Genomic DNA, 17,486 nt, shown 5'->3' with positions numbered 1-17,486 from the left:
GGGCTTGGGAAGAATGTTAATAATGTTTATCTCTGTAGACAGGGCTTTTCATCCACCATCCTTTTACAAGGGGGATCAGACTTCTTATCCTCATTCTACAGCTGGAAAGAGAGGTAAAGGAAAGGAAAAGAAAGGAGAGGAAAAAGGAGCTCATAATGTTTCTGAATCTGAGTCCACGCCCTAGGCACCAAGATCTTGGAGACAGGTCACAGTTCCTGGACTAAACATGCTGTGTTTTGTATGTAAATTGCCTTGTTCAGTAGAGATTAAAGCAGTGAAGGGTTTACTTAAATCCAGATGAGTGCTGTGGAAGATGAAGATGCACAGTTAAAGAATATTTGGAAACCAGGTGGATGGGTTTTTTTGTACTGTAGAGGTTTACACCAGCAACAGGCTCTTCTAGATACTAAAAATTACCTGAAAATTGTCTTTTCTGATCGCATGCTCATACTGTTTGTATCTGTTTGTGCTGTCTTCTTTAGAAATGTGTTTTGTTTGAAGCCCTACAATTATCTATTAAACTAAAAGTAATTTAGTTTAGTAGATAAGGTCTTTATTTGCCCAGAACAGTTTAGGAGCAGCAAAGCCATACCTGAGTGATTTCTGTTCATCTGGCTGTGTGTGTTTTGCCTGGTTCTCCTTTCTCATTCTCAGTCTCTAGGATGGGGTTCCCAAGCTCCTTGGAGAAACTGTTAGTGAGGGTTTTGCTTGTTCTCATGAATCCCTGTTTGCTGTGTCCTGGATTTAACCCTCACTTCTTTTGCCCACGTCAGGAGGTGGTACCACTTTGGGCTGTGTGTCTCTGAGGGCATGTGGTATATGTAAATCTCTGCGAAAGGAAGAGCATCCAACCTCAGTCAGTGAGTGGTTCCTACTCTGATCCACGTTCCAAATCACTGCTCATAGGAAGAGCCTGAGTGATGTGATATCCCTTTCTGACATCTGTAATTACCTCTAGAGGTTTAGTCGGGTCATTGCTTCACATTGGCGCTGGAGACTGGTGTAACGCTGAGCGATGCTCTCCCAGCTATGTTACGCAGGAGGGCAAGTGAGGTGATCATAATTGTTGCTTCAGCCTTTAAAAATCTGTCAAGCCATGAATATTTCATGATCGCTTTTGTTGGCGTGCGGGTACACAAGAAACAAAATATCTGTTATTACTGGGGCAGAGCTGGTCAGGAATTTTCCAGCAGAATTGGTTTTTGTCAATAATTACTCAGTCAACAGTGCATTTTCCTGGATTGTGTTTATTTTGGTCAAAATTGTCACTGAAAGATTATCTAAGCATACTCTTTCAGAAGCCAAGGTGCCCTGCTGCATATTTGTGTTTTCATCTCTCTATTAAACCAACAGTATTAGGAATTCTTTCTCAAGGCTTGGTTATATGGGAAATGCTGACATTCATTCACTCCAGCTCAGACCAAAAGGGAGGTTTGAATCCTGCAGCTACAGGGCAAACATCAGCACACAGCTCATCCTACCTGGCTTCTCTGCCAGGGCAAGGCAGAGCTGAGGACCAGGGGATGGGATGCAGTCCTGCTGCAGGGAGACTATAAAAGCCCTGTGATGTGTGCAGCAGTGGTGTAAGCCCCTGCTCATCAAATGCTTTTTCTACCAAGAAGCAAAGTAAGAGCTTCTCAACTGCAGCGCTCCATCAGATAGGCTGTCTCCTGCAGGCAATAGGCTGGAGGCATTTGGAATGAGATTTCCGTCAAATGAATCCTTTTCTCTTCCTCTTTGTTATGGATTGCAGGCTTGGGCATTGCTGGCATTTATTGCCTTCAAGGTATATTTTACACATCCAGCAGACATGCTGGGAAATACACAGAGGCAGCAAATCCTTACTGGATTTCTGTGTGCTTGTAATAGGAATGGGCAATGACTTGCTGCTTGTTTCAGGAAAACTCATCGGTCTGTGTGTGGTGCAAAGGCTTCAGAAGTCAGTAATCTTTGCATATTTGGGTTGCCCTTGGAATGAATAAATGGTGAGAAAACAATTGTCAATAGGTCTGAAAGGGAGCTTGGGAAAAAAGTGGGCAAGTTCTGGAAAGGGATTCATGGCGTTGGCGTTTCCCAGGCTGGGCAAGGGTTGCATCCCTGGGCATTGACAGCAGTTAAGTGTGGTTCTGAGGCTGGCTGACACGTGGTACGGCAGGATCGGGAGGTACTGGGATTCAAACCCTGGTTGTGTTTCACATGTGTGGGACAAGGCTGGCTCGGTACTTCCAGAGGACCCAAACTCAGCCTCTGAAATCCTCATAGCTCTGGAACTGTTGTGAGTCAGAGACTTAAAGATACATCTGTAAAGGGTGTGAGGGCACTTTGGAGGAGTGCTAAGAGCTCTGGAGGCCTCACTGATGCTCTGTGAAGCGCCAGCTACGCGCAGAGCGCTTCCAGGTGGTCCTCAGAGATGTTTCATGTTTCTGACCCATTCCCTTTTTTGCCCTCCCTATTTCAGAGTTCGTACCTTCCCAAAAGAGTCCCAGCTGGGCCACGACACGGTCCGAGCCCTGATGTACTATGCCCTGAAGGTCTGGAGTGACATTACCCCGCTGAACTTCCACGAAGTGGCCGGTAACAACGCTGACATCCAGATAGACTTCTCCAAGGCAGATCACAATGACGGCTATCCCTTTGATGGGCCTGGCGGGACAGTGGCACACGCTTTCTTCCCCGGAGACCATCACACGGCAGGAGACACTCATTTTGATGATGATGAGTATTGGACCTTCCGATCATCAGGTAGGGCAGGGTGGGAGTGCTGCAGACAAACGCAAGGGCTCCCGGTTTCCTCCTTCTGCTCCAGTGCTTAGAGCGGTGTGGCCACTCTCAGCCTGGGGATTCCAGCACCTTCTCCTGGTTCCTCCTCAGTGAAATGAGAGGGAAACCAGCCTTGCTAGTGAAATAACAACAGTTGCCATCGAGGACCTTTTGTGCTCCTGAAAGCCTCAATGACATCTCCGTGTTTCTCTCTATCCCATAGGCAGTTGCAGAACTCCTCGGTCCCCATTTCATATGGGACCTGGACAATTAAAGGTTGGACAGTTACGGGCTGTTGGAGCTCTTGGAAGGAGACTGTATTCTCTGATTTTAGTGTCTTTTGGGTGGCTTCACTGCCATGTATCCTGGTTTCCTATTTTCAAAGCATATTTATAAGCTGACCTGCCTGGAAAGGGCTCTGTGGTCTGGGGGAAAAAGCTCCCTCTGAACAGTAGTTTTTTCCTGCCATCTCATGTGCATGACACTGACATCAGGGTGGTTACAAGCTAGCTTTACTCCTTTTTCTCCTTTTATTCCATCTCATGCGGCTGGAGCAAAGCTTTAATAAGCAGAGCGAGCTCAGAAGCCAGAGCTCCTCAGCTGTGCGAGCCATCTGTGGGGATCAGGTCCCCAACCTTTGTGGCAGGCGTGTTTTGACAGAATAGATCCTCTGCAGTCACCAGCTGCTAATTTTCTTGTCACGCCGCCTCCTCCGCCAGCCTCCCCATGGGCTGCTGCTGCCTCAGCTTAATGATTTCATTTAGACCTAATTGCTGTGTTTCCTGAAGCCAGAGAACGCCTTCTTCCTCCCCACCCCTGTGCTCTCCGTGCCCTCCTCAGCCCTGCTGAGTGCTCGTGGGCAGGAGTGTCAGCCAGATGTGCTGGAGGAGGTCTGAGGTTAAGGGTAAAGGTCTGGACAGGCTGATGCTTGGGTCATGCCGCTGCGTCTGTTTATGGGGAAGGAAAAAAGCAGCAGCTCTGCTCTGCAGACATCCATAGGGGAGGCAAGCACTGAGGTCTGGGATCTCGCTGGGGTGGATGCGTTATGTGACGAAGCAAGGAGTGGTGCTCCTGTTGTAGCTGTTGTAGAAGAGGATCTCATGGAGGAGCAAGCTCAGGGCCAGTGGGCAACGCAGGGAGGATCCCCCCAGGCACCACAGGGGGATGAAGCTGACAGCAGGAAAGTTGCCCTCTATTTTGAAGGTCTTGGAGCTACCCGAACTTCATCTTTTATTTATTTTGTTCTCCCTGGTGATTCCGAAATAACAACTTGTAGGTGATATAAAAATATCCCCAAGGTTGTCAGTTTGGCATTAAAATGTCAGAAAGCATATGTCTTGTTCTCCCCTAGTGCCAAGGAAAACAGCACAGGTTATAAAATCCTGGCTGTTTACAGACATGTAAATAATAGTCATTATGGAAAAAGCAGAATTCAGCAAAAACATCCCCCTTCAACACCCCAAACCCGATGGGGAGTGCTAAGGACAGTGCAGGATCAGCCATGACTGCTCCTTTATGATATCTCCTTTGGTCCTGACCATGGCTCAGGGAACACGAGGCTCCCCTGAGCTTTGCAGAGACCTTTCCAACCTCCCTGCCTGTTTATTACAATACTTGCAACCACAGTCTTTGTAAGAGCTGTACTTAAAATCATTGCTGCCCTCTGGTATTGCTCTGCAGGGCATTGCTGTGCAGCAAGGAGCAGCAATTGGATGGATGCTTGGCTCAGCTGGGGGGTGGGAATGCACTGAGCAGGATGAGTCCCATACAGCTCCTGGAAGCAGTTCTTCCTGTGCTTTAGCAGAATTGGTGTAGGTTTGGAAGTGGACATTAACCCCCCGATCTGAGTGTCTGAGGCTTTGAGAGCACAGGATGGGTCTGCGCATGTGGTGTGAGGCACTAGGGGTTGGATTGCAGATAAGAAAATTTGGTGGAAAAGAACAGAGAGCCCAGACTGAGAGGGAAAAAGTCATCACGGGAGGTATCAACGTCCAGTAAATTCCCCTGATGCCCGGTGTGGTGTGTGAGCATCAAAGCATTTGCCTAAGGGAGCAGACCCTGGAGCTGCAGCCTCAGCAGCACATGGTGTGGAAGGGGAGAAGGGGCAAGTCCTCCAAAAGCAAGCTGGCTGTGGTCACCTTCCCCTCCTGCCATGTCCTGTCGGGACAGCAGAGATGAGCAGGGTCGGGGTGTGCCGAGCGGGTGACCAGCTCTGTGTCTGTAGGCAGGAAGGCATTTGCTGTGGATTTGGCTGGCATTGTGAGGCAGGGAAAGCCCAGAAGAGCAGCGTGGGCACTGCTGGGCACTCACTGCTTACTTGGCACATTGTCACAGGCTTTGAAGAGCTCCTGGCTCCCGGCTGCAGCAATGTGGCATTGTGGGGATCACGAGGACTGTGCTGGCAGTGCTGCAGGGTGAGATACGGGAGGAGGCTGCTCTGGCCTGGGCCCTGCAGTGCTGGTTGGTGGAGATGATGGATGGTTGCGCTGAGGTCGCTGTCTCAGACGTTGGTCCAGCTCTTTCTCAGGTGCCATCAGTGACCTGGGAATAGGAGGGGTGATCCCCTTATGTGTGTGGGGCTGAGGACACACTGTGGGCTGATGTCTGCCTTGCTTTCCATTTTCATACGATACTCTTCAGTCCCCTTTTTCCAACTGGAGAAATATGTCTTTTCCAAACCTCACCTATCTAAAGCTTTTCTTTCCAGTTTATCCAACATCTGCCGACACTTTCTCTTACAGCCCACCCAAATCCCCAAAATACAACCAGCATGTAATGACTTTTATATCAATTTTGTCTTTATTTCCAGATGATCATGGAATGGACCTGTTTGCTGTAGCTGTCCATGAGTTTGGCCATGCCATTGGTTTGACTCACATCTCTGCCATAGAGTCTATCATGAGACCCTACTACCAAGGCCCAGTGGGGGATCCGCTCAAGTATGACCTACCTTATGAGGACAAAGTCCGAATCTGGCAACTTTATGGTAAATTTGTGCCCCTCACCTGGCAATGGCCCATTTCTGCCATGGGGCACACTGCAATAGCTGTTTTCTGGGGTGAGTGCAGCTGGTGCGAGGATGGTGTTCCCCACTACTTCTTCTTTGTCTTTACACATAGGAGTCAGGGAATCTGTGTCCCCCACAGCCAAGCCTGATGTAAGCAAAGCTGACGACCACCCCGTCCTGCCAGAGCTGCCAGAGAACCGCTCCACTGTCCCGTAAGTCAAGTTTGTCTCTTTGCTGCAGAGGACATGTAGCAGTGAAGCTCCATTTAGCGAAGCCTGCTCACTATGGCTCCACTATTTCCCTCTGGACCTCTTGCCGCCTGGAAAATACACACACAGAGTGCCTCTTCTTTCTCACATCTGGTTATCCCCTCCATACGCTATTGCTTTTTCCAAGCAGTATGTGGCCAGCCAGCCCACAACTGGAGGACTAACAGCGAGAACAAGTGACAGCTGCTGTTTATCTCTTAAGTAATTCTTATCATTCAAGGCATGTCCAGAAGTTCTGTAGCATCTTGCAGTGCTCTGCATTTCCCTGAGACTCAACCTTTTACTCATGTTAATGGAAATCTGCCCTCATCACCCTCAGGTAAACTCCTCCTTGCTGAAACTTTAATCAGTTCCTCTGCAGTACCCTGGATTGTGCAAGCATAACTTGTTAAATTTCTTCACGGTGAGCAACTCCCTAATGTACCTGTGGGGGTGAATATTGGAACAAGTGGACCGATAGCCTGCCTCCAACGCAGGTTTGCGTTGGCAAGGGACTGCTTACGCTGAGTGTCATCAAGCAACCAGCGTGCCCTCATGAAGGGATGTTCTAGATCTACTTCATTAATAAATGCTGGACTTACCACACTGTTTTACTACCAGGGCAGCAGGACAGTAAAGAGAAGAAGGGTCACTGAGCAAAAGGGCAGGAGTTCATGGCCACGCATATGTCTGCCAGATACCAGGAGTGGCCCAAGTGAGAGCAGCAGAGGTGGAGCAGGTCACCTTCACCTCCTGGTCTGCCCCATCTGGGGTGAGACCTTCAGGAAGTCATTTCACCTCTCTGTATCTCAGTGACCCGTCTTCAAAGAGGGGATCACAGCACTGAAGCATGAACACCCAGATTAGCCCTAAAGTAATTGAACCAAGAACAATTCAATCTGGAAAAAGTATCCCTGCGCTGCAGTTGCTTTTCTCACCTCAGCACCTTTTTCATCCCATTTTGCCTAGCTTGGTGTGATGCCCACAGTACAGAGGTGCTGAGAACCCGCTCGTGGTGGAGGTGTCCCAGCTGCCAAGGGGTGAAGAAAGGCTATGAGGGCCCTAAGGGACCCTTTTCCTTGAACATGCTGAATGCTGTTAGCTGTCTTTCTTCCTGGGTAGCTTCTAATGGAGCTTGTCCACAAGGCTCTGTGTGGCCGTGTTTTGACCTAGAAACATGAGAGCATTTCTCCCTGCTGCTGTAGGAGATTGTCATCTCACACCACTAACAGGAGGAGCAGGAAACTTGTTCGTGCCAACCACTTCTTCCTGCCCAGTGTGTGACTGGGAAGGTGGATGGGGTTCATCTCTGTCTGTTGCTTTGTGGCTGAAAAGGGTTGTGAAGCTGGTGCTGGCAGCCCAGCAAAACTTTTCTATCAGCAAATTAGGTTTATGACTCCCTGTCACTCACAGCAGCTTTTCCATGCATGTTCCCAGCATCCTTTCCTTGTCCTCCATCAATCATCATTTCTTACATAGGCTTTGTGGCTCTTTCGGTCCTTCATACTCTGCTTTCCACACCCACCTTGTTAAAAGCAGCTCAGTACCTCACTGTGACTTGCCAGGTGGCGTTCACTAGATATCCCATGGCACCATCACTCCTTTGTGTCCCTCTGTTTTGGCTCAGCTGCTTTCTGCTTTGTAGCTCTGTCACCCCTCATTGGCATTTCAGACAATGGAGCAGCAATGTCCCCAGCTGCTGGAGCAAGATGCTGCTTGGCTCTTATCCACCGTGTGTCTTGCTGCCCGGTGCAGCCAGCCAAGCCATGCTATGCCACCAGGGAGCAGGAAGCCAGATCAGCCCTCACCAGTCCCTCTAGCTGGTAGATGTAGAATGTGTCCATGCTTGACTCCCACTGATGGTCTCTGGTGGCTCAGGAAGCATCTGCCACAAAGCTGTCTTCAGGCTGAGGGTTGCCCAAGCTCACCTTGGCAATCCCTGTGCATGGCTGGGTTTGGCCATGAGCAATGACAGACTGATGCAGCCTGTAGTCTGCTGCTTGGGAGATGTGGTCCATGGGATGGGGGGCATCAGGGAGGAGGCAGACTTTCACCACCCATCTGGACCGTGCTCACCTGGGCATCTCTCCACAGGATCAGGCGGGATGTGCCCAACAGATGCAACACTCACTTCGATGCGGTGGCACAGATCCGAGGAGAGGCTTTCTTCTTCAAAGGTAAGCACACGCTGTGGTCTTTGCCCATGTCACCCTGCAGTGGCATTGCTGTGGTGGCACACACCGCAGAGACAGTGTCAGACAGGCTGGGGTGGGTGATAAGGGTAAACTGGCTCTGGGTATGCAGGCTGCGGGGTCAGCAGGCCCAGGGAAGTGTCTCACATACCACTGATTGCTTCTGACTCAAATCAAAGGGCTTAGACCTTTAATCTGCCCACTGAGGCTGAGGATGGGTGATAAGGAAATGTTAATGTCAATGCAAATCAATGCAAATCCTGCCTCTGGTGCAGAAGGAAACCACCTGGCTCGTGCCCTGACTGTCACAGTGCAGCAGAGGCTCATGGCTGGGGATGTGTAATGGCATTGCTGGGGAACCGTCAGAGATCACAGCTAAATGGGCACTGTGAGGGAGGAGGAGGAGAAGGGATGTGGTAGAGGTATCCAAAAGACTGAGCAGTAAATTGGGCATTTCTTCTATGCAAAAAGGAGAAGGCCAGGGAAACTTAAATACAATTTATTTTAAAGTTATAAAAATGGATGCTCTACCCCAGACCATAATTAACCTGTGGGATCTGTGGCCAAGAGCAGCTCAGTGGCACAAGCAGGTTGGGTTCTGGCAGGTGGTTATGAAGGAGAGACCATTGGGAGCACTGGCCTGGTCGAGTCACTGCAGTGTGGTGCCCACAAGGGATGTATGTCCTGACACCAGGGCAGGTGTGTGTCCATTACCATGTCCTGGGGTTTAATGCTTCCCTCTGAAGTGGCTGGTAACAGCCCAGCATGTACCATGCCACACTCTGATCCATCATACTGCGCTGCGCAAGTGAAGGACTACAATCTGATGTATGCACTTTCAAAGTCAAAATCTGCGTAGAACCAAGGATGAGCAGAACAACAGCAGCCCTCCACTGCTTTTTTCCATGGATACCTCCAGCTTTCCTTCCTCCCACACTTCACCTTCCCTAATGCTGCTTGCTGAGCATTGCCCAAAGACAACATGCACGTGATTGCGGAGCCATCTGGTTCTGTGTCAGCAAACACTTGTGTGTCCCTGGGGTGCCCGGCTGTTGACAAGGATCCCATCGGTGCCTTCTCAGCTGTACAGAGCCCATGGAGGCTGAAGCTTATTTTGCCATCTTTCCAAAATGGAGAAATGCCCACTAGGCACTTCTTTCCATCCCTGGGCACTGTTTGACAACCCCAAAGCCATCCAGCAGGGAAGCAGAAGCATCTTCCCCAAGGATCAAGAGCAGTGTCCAGGCGCATATAACCCATCTGGGTGTTACACTGCGAGTCTCATGTTGCAGGCAAGAACAGCAAAAGGGCTCTGGAGAATTCAGTGTCTGTGCCCTTGGGGGAGCATAATAGGGAGGCTGTTCCCCTGTGGCATTTGCTCAGATGCCAGCTCCGAAAAGCCACAGTGAAGAAGGGAAAATAAGAGACAAGAACTGGTGTTTGGGATAAATGGCTGTCTCTGTTTCAGAGGGGGAAAAAACAGATGAGAAGTAGAGAGAAATCCATCTCAGTGTCTATTTTTGGATATATTTATTGTGGGCCAAAATGCAAATGCAAAGAGCACAGTGTCAGTGGGTGCCAGCTGCACGACTGCATCCGGAGTCCAGCATCCTCCCTCAGAGCCCCCATCACTGTCACCAAACCATCCAGGGCACCAAGGAGCAGGGATGTTGCCTTTGAGGCAGGATTTTAATGCCCCCCTCCAGTGAAGAGCTCCCTCCACCAATGGACATCTTGTTTTGAGCTGGTCTGGATGGTTCCCTAGCTGGAGAGCAGCATCTCCCATCACACAGGCACCAGGACCAGAGCTCCCCAAGGCTCCCAGGCTTGTATTGAAGGAACAGTGGGTTGGATTTAGGTGCCGTGCTACAGACTCCTGAAGTTTTTAATATGACTTTGGCCTCTGCGTGTGTCTGCACAGTGTGTGCAGCAGTCTTGCCAGAGGCAGCCAAAGTCGAGAGAGCATCATACACAGCTGGGATCAAAATCACTTGGTATTAAAGCAAGCAATTGCTTCATCCCTTCATCCGTATAAAATGAGATGCTTGGGACTGCAGGACTTCACACCTGACTTTCATCCTGCTCTGTTTTCCAGCTCAGACAGTGGCTTTAAATCAAGTTTTTGAAACAAGCATGGGGTGGGGATTATTTTGTGTGTGTTATTATTATACTTCTGCATGCTAATGGCAGCAATTCCCCATGGCTCTGGCTTTGGCTGATGACCATCCAGCACTCTGGCAAGCAGCTTGGCTGTGACAAAGCATGAACACAGGCAGACTGGGGCTGTTGCATTCCGAATTCCTTGCTACTTGCTTTATTTCTTTGCTGATAGCTTACCAAAAAACCCAACCAGACCAACCGCCAGCCCAAACTGTGCCTGGCTTTGAGGGTAGGTTTAAAGCGTGCTTGCTGCAGCTGCACACCCGCTGAGCCCATTGCTTGCAAATGGTTGTAATGTCAAGAGCACTGGGGCTTCCCTCCTTGTCTCAGAGGAGCCCAGACCACTCGGAAGTTCAGTGTTTGCTAAAGAAGGAATTATGTTGAGCTGTATTTCTTGTTAAAAAGTGAAGATCTGTCTTTGGTGCCTCGCTAATTAGAGATGCAGAGATCATCTTTATTTAAATACATGTATTTCCATCGATACACAATGACCACCACATTTCAATCCTTTTTTCTTTTACATTCTTCAAAAGAATCTGTAATTACAGCAATTCCTACCACATGTGAATGTATTATTCATTGGTGTGCTTTGGTCAGAGCAAATATGCAGACTGGAGCAGAAGAACAAGACTATGATAGAAATCCTTATAATTAGAATAAAAGCTGCCTCTCTGCAGATGTTGAAGTGTTAAAGTTTTGCCTCCTGCATTATTAGGCTAAAATCCAATTTCCATAATGTTTTAAAAGATGGTGTCACAATCTGCTGGCTCTGGAGGAAGGGCTGAGTGTCATGAATACAAATCTGAAGAGGCATCTTGGGTTTCTGTTGCTTATCCCCCCCGTGGGAATGCATGCGAGCAGACGTAAATAACATGCAATAATTTCTAGCAGGCACTAGCAAATATGAGACAAAGTTGAGAGCTGCCTTTTGGACATGTTGCTCCAGCTCGGATCTCACTGTGTGGAGCTGTCTGGGGAGAATGCAGCACAAGGGGTGTTGCACAAACTGAGGCTGTGAAGCCCAGAGACACTGCAGAGAGTTGGGGTTTGGGTTGCCCCTAAAAATCCATAAGACCCCTCAGGAAATCCCACATAAGGCTCCTTCAACAGGAATAAGCTTGGCATCCTTCGCACAGAGAACCAGGCTGTTTCTTTTTCCATTACCCTGAATATTCCAGAAATACCCCAATCCAAACCGTTTTCAGGCTGGGGTAATGATGGTGCAGGTGCTGGAAGTGTGTCTTCTTACACCACCAGTACATTCAGCCCTGTAGGAGCATCCTAGTTATCCTACACCTCTACATGGTACCGAACTCCTCAATTGTGTCTCCTTCCCCACCTCAATCCCTTCCAGTTTTATTACTGTAGCTTAGAATCATAGAATAGTTAGGGTTGGAAAGGACCTTAAGATCATCTAGTTCCAACCCCCCTGCCATGGGTAGGGACACCTCACACTAAACCATGTCATCCAAGGCTCTGTCCAACCTGGCCTTGAACACCACCAGCTTCCTCCTCCTCTATTTTCTTTCTCCCTTTCTTCATTAAAAAAAAAAGCCTCTGATATTTCCATGTTTTATCATAACCTCATACACCTTTCTAAACGTGAAAGCAGGGAGGGAGGGGATGAAAGGCTCCTCTCACCTTGCTCCGGTTCAACAGTGCAGCTTCACACCACAAGCAGCAGGATAAACACTCCAGTGCAATGTCCAGAGGATTGTTTTGATCCCCCAAAGGGGATTTCTTCTAATGGCTGCCAGAAATAGAAAGCAGGAGCAGCTGCTGCTGGAAAGCAGGATGTGCCTCTAAGTCATAGCTCCCATCTCACGCGCTTTGCTTTCGGCTGCTGCCACGTGCCCAGCGCTCATCCCTGCCGGTGCCGGTGGGTTGCGGTGTGGTTCAGTAATGTCCAGTCTGTCCCTCCAGGCAAGTACTTCTGGAGACTGACTCGCAATAAGCACTTGGTCTCCCTCCAGCCGGCTCAGATCCACCGTTTCTGGCGGGGCTTGCCTCTCAACCTGGACAGCCTGGACGCGGTCTATGAGAGAACCAGTGACCACAAGATCGTCTTCTTCAAAGGTGAGACCAAATGGAGGTAGCACGTGTGTCTCCCCAGTGTAGAGCTCAGTGCCAAGGCACCTTCATAGTGTTTTGACTTCTCCTGAAGGCAGGAGACACCAGTAGCAGTCTTTGAGCATCACCCAGGGCAGATCCGAGACCTGTTGTGTATGAGCAAGGCCAGAAGAAAACAGCTCATAGGGAGGGCAGGCAAAAAGTAGCAGTCATGTTCCCTAGAAGATGAGGAAAATGGCATTGAAGACAAAGCTCAGCCACACCTAACTGAACTCTCAGCTTTCCAAGAATGAAATAAAAGCAGGAATCACCCATGCACACATTCCACAGGCTTTAAGTTCCTTCTTTGGCCTCTTCTCTCTTTAGTATTTGCTGCCAAGAAGAAAAGCAGCAGCAGAGGGGACAAAAATGAAACCTGAAGAGCTTGGGTTTGCTGATTATATTTCTGTTACTTTTTCTTTCCCTTAAAATAAGTGGCATAATCCTCTCCTGTTATCCACAACTAACAAGTTTCTTTCTGAAGAGCTGGAGGAAAGAGATTAGCCCTTGGTTCCTGTACACATGTCCAAGTGCCCACAAACCATCTGCCCATGCTGGTTCGATGTTACCCACCTGATGAATGTCACTCAAGCCCCCAGCTCTTGTTTTGGACAGGTTGTGCACGTGAAGAGCTAAACACATCCCAGCCTTCCGTGCTCCCCAGCTGGAAACTGCTTTTGTCCCTGACTGTCGTGCTCCAAGCTTGGTGCAATTATCAGTTGCAGAAACGCTGAACCCAGTGCTTCTAAAAGCAATAATTTGGTTTCGATTCCTGCAGCAGCGCTAAAGGAATGGCTAATCCTGTGCGAGGCTCTGTGCTCACAGAAGTGTTTCTAAGCCAAGCCAAAGCCCTTCCATGCACTGAGCATCACAGAGCAGCGCCAAGCGCTGCATCTTCCCTAGGGACAGAGCGCAACAGGCTCTGCTGCACTTTTCCAGCTGCCTCGGGCAGCGCGCCCTGCTCTGCCTTTCCATTAATCCAGAGGGAATGGGGCCAGCCGGAGCCTGGCAGCCCTTGTGCCTGGCACTAGACCCTCAGCCTGGGTTGTGGACCATAGCAGCACTCACTCCCTTCCTTCCCTTCTCTCCATGCTAGGCACAGACAGATCTCAGCAGCTCAGGTCCAGCGGCTGCTTGTGAGGCGAGGCTACAGCTGTGCCACAGCTGGAGGCTTGCAAGGCACAGCGCTGCATGGTCACACATGATGTGTGACCATGCATAGGTTTGTCTGCCTAGCCTTGAAGATTAAACTCAAGATTTTATTTCCAGCTATAAAATACTGTCTCACCCACTCTCTCCAGCGCTGTTTCATTAGTCCCTGGATACAAACCAAAGCACACAAATTACCCTGGCCTCTAAGGTCCTGCTGCTGATACATGTGCATGTACTTAAGTGCCTCTTCAGATTTCCTAGAAAACCAAGAGAGGAAAAAAACTGGTCTTTAAAATAGGCTGTGCAATACCTAAAAGTTTCCTAAAAATACACTGTACAAACAGAAGGACTGTCCCAGTGGTTAGAGGATTATGTAGGAATTAAGAGGTCTGGGTTCACTTTCTTGTTCTGCCACAGAGCAGGGGCCAGTCGTGCTGTGCTTCATTTTCAATAGGGGGAAAATAACCCATATTGACAGTTCTCTCCTGCCTAGGGTAGGGCTGATGTAGGGTGCCTGTGTAGGACACCTAAAGAGCAATGAGCTGCTCAGACAGGGTTTGTTGGCCCCTGTGTATCTTCCTTACATCCCTTAAAACCCATAGGTTCTTCAGCCTGGCTGGCTCTAAAAAGAGTGGTGATTTCTTTTCCAAAGCGGGACTTCACTTTGCTTCTCAGGAGTCAAATAGTAGGCAGAAAGCACCCAATTTGCCTACTAAAGCTGCATGTAACTTCCTGTTTCTTGCAGCTGGATATCAGGCAGGGGCAGAAAACCAAATGCCACCACCTGCAGCCATTCAGGAGTGAAGGGGGGCTATGCCTGACACAAAAAAGGCAACTATCTATTCAAAGATATAGATTCTGCACCATCCGCATCCTTAAATGCCGAGTCAGTGCTGAGGATTGTCACGGTAACAGATAATGAAACATCAGCTCGTCTGGGGGGTAATGATGGTTTCAGCTGCGAAAGTGATTTTGCTCTGTGCTTCTTTCCTTTAACAGGAGACAGATACTGGGTCTTCAAAGACAATAATGTGGAGGAAGGGTACCCACGGCCCATCTCGGACTTTGGCCTGCCACTGGGAGGAATCGACGCTGCTTTCTCCTGGCCCCACAATGACAAGACTTATTTCTTTAAGGACAATCTTTACTGGCGTTACGATGACCACGAGCGGAGGATGGATCCTGGGTACCCTTCAGAGACCATGCTGTGGAAGGGAATACCAAGCCCTTTAGATGATGCCATGAGGTGGTCAGATGGTGAGTCCATATGCTGGTCCAGAAAACAACAAGAAATAAGCAATCAGTGCTTCATTTGCACTTGAGCTATGACCCTTTCTGACATAAACTGCTAAGCCCCAGATGGGATGACAGTTCCTGGTGTCTGAAAGCTGAAGGGGAGGTAGGCTTCTAGCCAGAGCTCCCGGCATGCTCACTGAAATGACTTTGTAATTTCAAGCAGAAAACAGAAATATCTTGGGGGCCTAATAAATTGATTTCATTAAAAGAACACAGTTGATGTTGTTTTGCAGCATTTTTTATCCTAATATATGCTGATTTGCTCCTCACTGAATTTGTTGTCATTGGATTTTTAGCCAGCTATATGAGGATGTGAACAGAAAGTATTTTTAAGGGAGATCTTTTTCCCAGAGTTACAACTTATTTTGCAGGGATGAGATTTCTCTGTGGTTTCCTCCCCTTAAAAAGACCACAACTGGCCCTTGATGGCCACTGAGAGATATGTGTGGTGTGTGCAGCTGTGTATTTACTAGAGCTTTTACCCTGCATACCCTCGTACCAGGGGAATGCAAGTGTTCTAGGACCCACCACAGAAGAGGCAACATCTCACCCATTTGTCTAGTGGCTCCTGGCTGGTGTGAGAGGTCCCAGCTGAGCACAGCATCATCTTTTTGAGCATCCCACCAGCAGCCACTGTGCTCTGCAGTGAGCGAGGGTACTGGCAACAAGCAGTAGTATTGCATATGCCTCTCATAGAGGGCTCAGCTCCTGTGGGAGTGCTCCTCATGCTCCACTGGGAAAGCACCCATCACGCTCACCTTGCCTTTGGGCTTTGGTCTCTTTGCAGGTGCAAGTTACTTCTTCAGGGGCAAGGAGTACTGGAAAGTGCTGGACAGTGACCTGGAGGCACAGCCTGGTTACCCGCAGTCCATCGCCAGAGACTGGCTGGTGTGCAGCAACATGCAGTCCGACTCGCCCGAAGCGGCTGGGAGCACGAGGACTGGGGCACGCTCCAAGCCGGGGCAGCACGATGAGAGCCGCTCCGAGAATGGCTACGAGGTGTGCTCCTGCACCTCGGCATCCCCGTCCCTCCGCACGTACCCTGTGCTCAGACTGGCAGCCAGCCTCCTGCTGACCAGCGTGTGGACAGCAACGCTGCTGCGTCCAGCCCTATGACGTCTCATCCCGCACAGACAACACCATGGTGCTCCGGGGAGGGGAGGATGATATGATCCCGTGATGCTAACTGTTGCAAGCAAAAAAAAACATTCCTAGGAACTTGCCAATGAAGGTTTTGAATTCTCCATGAGAAATGAACAGTGTTTTTTTGTTGTTTTGGGCTTTTTTTTCTTCTTAATTTTAGTTTAAAGGTCTAATAACAGATTTTGAGTTCTGCACCTTCTTATTCCCCATCCAGTTGAAGATGAGAGCAGCCTAACGTTGAATTTAGAAATATTCCATAGAGATGTGTTGCTTTGGATGTTTAAACATGGCAAAGGAGGGAGGGGAGAGCTCCTGTGATTGAATGGGAACAGAGGAGATGCTGCTGAGACAGATGGCAACATCCTGGAGGAAAGGCAGCAAGGCCATAGGCAAGAGGTGGTAGTTATGCATCCTATTGGATGTACTAGCTAGGAAGAAACTTTGACTCCACTAAGATTAACTGCAAGGTGATGATTTCATATCAAACCCATTGTGGTCACTGATGTCTCAGTAACCTGTATCAGTTTCTATGGGTCGGAAACACCTTTGCCTTTCAGAAGGCACTGCAGCTTATCTTTGTACCTGAGTCATTTGAATCTAGCAGTTTCTCTAATAAACCTTGGCTGCCTACACAGAGATCTCCCAGTCCTCTGCCAGACCAAGCCTGCCACCTGCAGTAAGTGCTGACTACTGAGGCTGGGGAGCAGCCTCACCTCTGTGCAAGGAGCAACCTTGTGCAGCCAAATGAGATGCAATTACACCCATCTCCCCTGCCAAATCCACGCACATGAACTCCTGCTCTTGGAGCTCCTGTTTCAGGTTGGTTTGTGTTTTGAGAGGGATCAAGATATATTGCATTCATTTGTGACTCTGTCAACCTGGCTGCTCTGTGGAGGATGGGCTGGAGCAGAGAGGGATGCTAAATAGTCAGCATCAAACTCTTCTTGATGCCTCTGCCAGGAGTCTGGGGCCACAGAAGCAAGGTCAAGCACTGCATTAGGATGCTCCTGGTAGGGTTTTTTCGTAATCTATTTTCTGCAGTACATTTTGGGCATCTGAGAGGCCTTGAAAATGGCGAGAGAGAACCTGTGGTAGGAACTGCATGTGATTGAGATGTCAGGAAGGCCAGGGTCCTGCAGGCTGGTGTTGTCAAGGAGCTGAAGGAGACAAATAAGCAGCAGCAGCCAGGACATGCTGTTCCCTGTCCTGCTTCTATAAAGCTCCTACAGAGGTGCCTCTTGCTGCCTCTGCCAGGGCCAGCTCTTTGGAGAGATCCATCAGGAGGCAGGAAGCCACAGGCAGTGAGTGTCACTGTGGGACCCAAGGCTGCTCCACTGGCCCTGGTGCCAGCCAGGGCTTTTGCCTTGGGGCCAGAGCCCTCTGTGGCACAGCAGGAAAGGCAGAAGTGCCTCCTGACAG

General features: G+C 49.2%; 1 protein-coding gene across 1 annotated transcript in view; it reads left to right on the top strand.

The window, feature by feature from the left end:
• MMP17 (matrix metallopeptidase 17) overlaps window positions 1-16,699 on the top strand; it is a 61,477-nt gene extending 44,778 nt beyond the window's left edge. Inside the window, exons 4-10 of the mRNA XM_057414930.1 lie at window positions 2,459-2,742; window positions 5,570-5,746; window positions 5,880-5,979; window positions 8,110-8,192; window positions 12,291-12,443; window positions 14,628-14,885; window positions 15,712-16,699. Of these exons, the coding sequence (XP_057270913.1) occupies window positions 2,459-2,742; window positions 5,570-5,746; window positions 5,880-5,979; window positions 8,110-8,192; window positions 12,291-12,443; window positions 14,628-14,885; window positions 15,712-16,040 (1,384 nt within the window). The 3' untranslated portion in view covers window positions 16,041-16,699. The remainder of the gene's footprint in view (window positions 1-2,458; window positions 2,743-5,569; window positions 5,747-5,879; window positions 5,980-8,109; window positions 8,193-12,290; window positions 12,444-14,627; window positions 14,886-15,711) is intronic.
• Window positions 16,700-17,486: the final 787 nt, after the last annotated feature.

The sequence above is a fragment of the Pezoporus wallicus genome, unplaced genomic scaffold (genome assembly GCF_028554395.1).
Source record: "Pezoporus wallicus isolate ANWC-B61680 ecotype Strahan unplaced genomic scaffold, APGP_CSIRO_Pwel_v1 contig_8047, whole genome shotgun sequence".
Taxonomy (NCBI): Eukaryota; Metazoa; Chordata; class Aves; order Psittaciformes; family Psittacidae; genus Pezoporus; species Pezoporus wallicus.
The sequence above is the reverse complement of the archived record's forward strand: the minus strand, read 5'-3'. Positions and strand labels throughout refer to the sequence as shown.